General features: G+C 35.0%; 1 protein-coding gene across 3 annotated transcripts in view; it reads right to left on the bottom strand.

Moving 5' to 3' along the window:
• Nucleotides 1-231: 231 nt before the first annotated feature.
• The window catches only part of UCHL3 (ubiquitin C-terminal hydrolase L3), a 44,458-nt gene continuing 38,689 nt past the window's right edge, over nucleotides 232-6,000 (bottom strand). For all 3 annotated transcript variants that reach the window (XM_040623635.1, XM_040623624.1, XM_008686653.2), the window contains 2 exons: nucleotides 1,043-1,101; nucleotides 232-442 (listed from right to left, as the gene is read on the bottom strand). In XM_040623635.1, the coding sequence (XP_040479569.1) occupies nucleotides 359-442; nucleotides 1,043-1,101 (143 nt within the window). In that variant the 3' untranslated portion in view covers nucleotides 232-358. The remainder of the gene's footprint in view (nucleotides 443-1,042; nucleotides 1,102-6,000) is intronic.

Raw genomic sequence — 6,000 nt, 5'->3', positions numbered from 1 at the left:
TGCTCCACAATTGCTCATTAAGGGACTGTCAAAATATGTGATATCACATATACTTATACCATGCAGATGGAAACTACCTGTGCCCAATACAAAATCTCCCATGAAATTTAAAAGAGAATAAGAAAGCTACTGCTAGTCCTCAGACAAGGTAAGTCTTTCACAAGAAAGAAAGGGGAGAAAAGAATTACAGCTTTAATGTGGGGCAAAAATAAAACACAGATTAAGTCAAAGTTTAATTCACATAAAGTTTAATCAGTCAAGTTAACGAAAATATCAAAATTTTTGAGTTAGTGTTGGCAGCAGAAATTTAATTTTTGTTGCAAATAATACAGTATTTGGTGTTTCCATCACTGACAAGCTATGCTGCAGATAGAGCAATTGCATTGAATCTCAGTTCATCAGGGTCACGTTCCATAAACTTCTTGCAAACTTCTATGGCATCCTATGGGGGAAAAATGTGTAATTTTTCAGTTTATAAACATGTGTCTTCCTTTCAAACGATAAATGTTTCATATTTTCCTAATTCATATTAATTTTATATTGCAGATTTTTTCCAAATGCAAATAATTTAAAGCACAGACCAGAAGAGTGAATGGCGGGTAGCCTAATTTGCTTAGTACAAAACTGTAAGATATAGTAAGTATTCCTTCTTAAAATACTTTAAAGAAACTTTTAACTTGAAAATTACTATTTTTTAGCCACACAATTTGTTCATAAATCTAAAAATCTCTAAAAATCAGGATCAAGATACAAACGATGGTATCTTGGATTCAGCGAAATATGGGATATAATGTGCAACTCTTTCAATACTATTCCTATCTTTTTCAAATTTGATTCTTGTTCACACAAAGATCTCTGAAAATCTCTGCATTCGCTGTAGATTCACTAACTCAGAATTTTCTTTTTGGATTTTCTCAAGAGGGCAAGGACATGAAAGCATCCAAATTCAGAGAAAATGTTATTCAAGTGATCTTCAGAGATATTTTAAAGATGACAAGAACATTAATAACACTTAATGTAGGCCAACAAGTTTTGTTGTTACCTCTAATAAAGTTTCATCACTAGTTTCCCCGTGGTTAATTGGAAATGGTTTCCGTCCATCTGTGGAAAATGAACAAACAGTTGTAATGTTTAGCTGCTTATATAGGACAATGTACTTCCAACTTCCATTTTCCTCTTCCCACAGTAAGGCAGAAGTTAAAAGATACTGAAAATAATATATCCTAAAACAAATATTTTAAATGTGTTACCTATAAATATTTTTTATATTAAATATTATTAGAACCTTGCTTCCACGTTTGAAAGCCTAAATTACCTTCATAAACAGAATTTATAAGAAATAAACATTGACTTTAATTTCCTTAAAAAATGTAAAATTAATAAGTCGGTTTTTAAAAAGCTACAACCCTAGTTTCTACCCTCAGGAATATGAAATATTTATTTCAAGTCAGAAGGTTCCTAAGACTGACATGCTTATAACCAATGAAAGGGAGCCACCACAAGATTTATATATTACTACTAGTACCAAGGCAGTAAGTAGTATAGATCAACAATCTAAATAACCTAAGGAGGGCACGTATTGCATGGTGCAGTGGGTGTTATACGTGACTAATGAATCATCGAACTTTACATCAGAAACCAGGGATGTACTGTATGGTGAATAACATAATATAATAAAAACATTATTATGGAAAATAAATAAATAAATAAATAAATAAATAAATAAATAAATAACCTAGGGTCATTTCACTGACCACCAATGTTAATTAAACACAATTATAAACATCTTGAATAAACTACTACTTTATGAATGCTATGAAAAAAGGAAATGGTCCAGTATTATATAAACTCATTCTAACCCAAAGTTAACTGATGTTCCTTTTCCGATCTAAATCTCACATGTCTTATAAGTGGCACTTCAAGTTCAATCCATAAAATAATCCCTTCTATAATTCCATGGCTTCCAAATATAATAAAAATGTCTGAACCCATATGCACAGTGATAGAGTTGGACTGATAGATACCACTGTGAAAGAAAAATATGAGGGAAGATTAACCAAACAAACCAAAAGGCAAAATCAGACAATTATTAAAACTGGAGAAATAAAATTTATTTATTTATTTATTTATTTATTCATTCATTCATTCATTCATTATTTGAGAGAGAGTGAGAACGAGAGAGATCACAGAGGGAAAGGAAGAGGGAGAAGCAGACTCCCCACTGGGCAGAGAGCCCAATGCAGGGCTCAATCCCAGGACCCTGAGATCATAACCTGAGCTGAAAACAGACATTCAACTGACTGAGCCACCCAGGCGCCCCAAAAGTTTTTTTAAAAGTACATGAATTATGGCTCAGCTGAGAATAATGTTTCTGTGGTCATAATAATATAAACAATTACAAGAGAACTGGGAGAATAGAAGAAAGGAAAGAATCTATTTTGTGACTGGGAAGGTGGGTAACGAACAAGGGTGACACAGGAAAGCTAAATTCTGATCTTCCTTGTGGGAAGTGAAGAAATAATACTGAGGCCACTTCCACCTCCAACCAGGTTGGAATAACTGGTACCGGAAGAGGCCTTCCACTGGAAACAACCAAAAAGCTGGATGAAATAGCTGAAACAGTTGTTCTTAGACATCAGGAAATAGGTGGCTTGTATGTGAGCTCAACGGTAATAGTTTTCTGCCAGTTCATGAACGGGAAACCCACGCAGAGCACAACGGTCTTAATGAGGAGACTGAGGAGAAAGAGAGCAGGGTTCAGGAATTTGCAAAATATCAGAAAGAAGGTGGCTTCCCACTTTGCAGAGCTGTTGCTGTTTGTCTGGGCCTGGGGGGCCGGAGCGCGGGGAGCATTGTGTCTGGGTCTGAGTTTTAGGCTGGAGTGGCTAGGAGCTTGTTTATATACAAGAGGAATGGGTAAATCAAGAAATACACAAAGGGTAACAGAGAACACTAGAATAAACTATATACTGTTAGATTTAGAAGTGTTAATGTAAGTGAATGCTTTTTAATAGACGTAACTGTGGGTGGGTCTATACTCATATTCACATATATGTTTATGAGTGTATTTTTCTAATATATACAAACATTTCCTACCTTTGCCTTCTGAGAGGGTCTAGCAGCAATGATTTCTTAGTAGCAATGAGCACACCTACCCAGATATTGGTTCTAAATATCATTTTCCACTAGAAGGAACCAGGGCTCTATGGAGATGCAACTGAATACAGGGTTGGGGCACAGAAAATCAAAGATGAGTCCAGAACTTCTTATTCTACCTGACAGAAAGTACTTGAAGAATGACAGAAACATATTAAAAGGACAAAAGGGCTAGCTTGAGAGGGTTCCCTTCAAGACTGAGTCTGGAAAAGTTTAAGCATCAAAATAAATGATGATAATGAACTGTATGTAACCTTTTGAGTAAAATATGAATCCATGAGTCCATTCTGACATGAATGAATGAATGAGGGAAAAAGGAAAGCTTCTAATGTTGTAGGAATTTTTTTTAAAAAACACCATTTGGCAACCATCATAGTGATAATTAAAAATCAGCAATGGATGCTAAATCCGATAAAGGCTTAATGAGAAACTGTACATTTACATTGGCTCAAAGTATCTCCTGATAAAATATTTATTCATTACTTATTAGTTAATAACTATAACATATTAACATATTAATAAGTTTAACAAACTTGTTAACTTCATAATGGAGAAATGCAGATACCACCTAGACCAAATGATAAAGGTCATCATCACCAGTAATGGGTCAAATCAACATTTCGAGCCTCCTGAAATGATGCACTGAGAACACAGCACTTCTGTAGTGTATGTGCCAAAAATGGATAAATCATGAGGAAATACCAGACAACCCAAACTGAAAAATAATCTCAAAGTAATTGCCCTGTATGCTTAAAAATAAATGTCAAAGACACGAGAGAGAAGACAAGACTGAGGAAACATTCCAGATTAAAGGAGACAAATGTGACAACTAAATACAACACACAATCCTGGATTGGATTCTGAACCTCTAGAGGCTATTGTAAAAATCAGAACAATTTGAGTAGGGTCTGTGAATTCAGTCATAATAACAGATCAATGTTAATTCCCTGATTCTGACAGTCATACTACAGTTATGCAAGAGAGTACCCACCTGTTTGGAAGAAATACATACAGAAATATTAAACAATAATGGGGTACTGTGTCTGCAACTTATTTTCAGATGGTTCAGACATATTAAGTGAATCTGGAAAATCTGAGTAAAAAGTTTATGGGAACTTCCTCTGTATACAATTTCTGTAATTTTTTATAAAATTAAAATTATTTCAAAAAAATTTTTTAAAAATTTCAGAGTATTCCTGTTACTCCAGGTAGACAATAAATTGTTAGTTAACAGTTTTCTAATCTGATGATTCAGTCAGTTCTGAATTCACTTCCAAACCCATTATTCTCATTTATCCATAAAGAGTAATTACATATATTTAGAAATATGTACTTCTCCTCCCCTACATATGCCATTAATGACATGAAGCCCTAAGGAAAAGGAAGAGGTGATAACAAAAAGATGAATAACTCAGTTTCTTTCATCAGCTAACCTTACAATTTAGAATGGAATAAATATAGTAAAGATAACCGCTATCCTTTGTTGAATAATTGTCCTGTAGTAATTAATTTACACATGTCTACAATCATATAGCCTTATTTTTAAACAAATAAGGTTACTTCAAAATGATTTTTTTTCCTTAAAAACCTACGCTGTTCTCCTAATCACTGTGTTCTATTCACTAACTCAATAGTCTTCTTGCTCAACATTCCTTTAGAATTTATTAGGAATCTGCATCAGGGGGCGCCTGGGTGGCACAGCGGTTAAGCATCTGCCTTCGGCTCAGGGCGTGATCCCAGCGTTATGGAATCGAGCCCCACATCAGGCTCCTCCGCTATGAGCCTGCTTCTTCCTCTCCCACTCCCCCTGCTTGTGTTCCCTCTCTCGCTGGCTGTCTCTCTCTCTGTCAAATAAATAAATAAAATCTTTAAAAAAAAAAAAAGGAATCTGCATCAGGGTTACTGCCAATTTCTCTTGCAGTGAATCAGCAACTGCCCATTTTCATTTGTCTTGTACTTATCCCTGTTCTCTATGGCATCCAAAAGATTATTGCTGTTCTTTATAAACTCTTTATCTCTGAAATTCTTGATCTCTGAAATTCTTTAAACTCATTGAAAGAATGTAATCCCCAAAAGGCTCTAATTCTCTGTCAGCCATGATCATTCTTCTTGCTAAAGAATACCTAACCAACAAGACCTTAGTAGTTCTTTATTTTCTGATGTTCTTCCTTTTCTGGTGTTCAAACCAATTTGAAAATCCTTTTGTACTGATCTTGGCATGCTACAAGAAAACCAGTCTTCATAGGTAGCTTACCCTTGATACACATCTTCCCTTCTAACTGTACTTTCTAGCTTCTGAGCTCAGAGAGCTAGTTAACCGAATTGAGTTTTTTAGTCAACTCCTTCCCATTGAGATGACAGAGATTTCCTTTTTCTAAATATCTTCTGGATGTTATTGTTTGTTCTACTGATAAGTCTCTCATTCGGAAGGTCATCATCACTTTCATAGTTTCTGGTTATGGCTCATATTTATCATTTTTCTGGCCTTTCCTAAGTGTACTTTCTTAAAGTCAACAAAATGTGTCTGGCAAGTCTCAGAACTCTCTACTTCCATTTCCACTAGTTGTCTTTATTATTCAAAATTCAGCATAGAAACTCAGCTCCCAGCAATCAGGCAGATGTGTGAAATCCCCAATCACTACTGCATCTTATCTCTAGATGTAGACTTTGTAGACTGAATTAGCAAAGCTGGTCTTCCACGCCGCCCTGCAGGTCTGTCATATATTCCCATAATGATGCGTTCTTTTCATTTCGGTTTGATTCCAACTCAAATCACTCTACTATTGTACACAGCCCTTAGGATTGTAAGTTTCTACAAAATTATGTTCTTTACTTTCCTTGTCC

The sequence above is a fragment of the Ursus maritimus genome, unplaced genomic scaffold, assembly GCF_017311325.1.
Source record: "Ursus maritimus isolate PB19 unplaced genomic scaffold, ASM1731132v1 scaffold_10, whole genome shotgun sequence".
NCBI lineage: Eukaryota > Metazoa > Chordata > Mammalia > Carnivora > Ursidae > Ursus > Ursus maritimus.
This window is presented reverse-complemented; position numbering and strand designations above follow the sequence as displayed.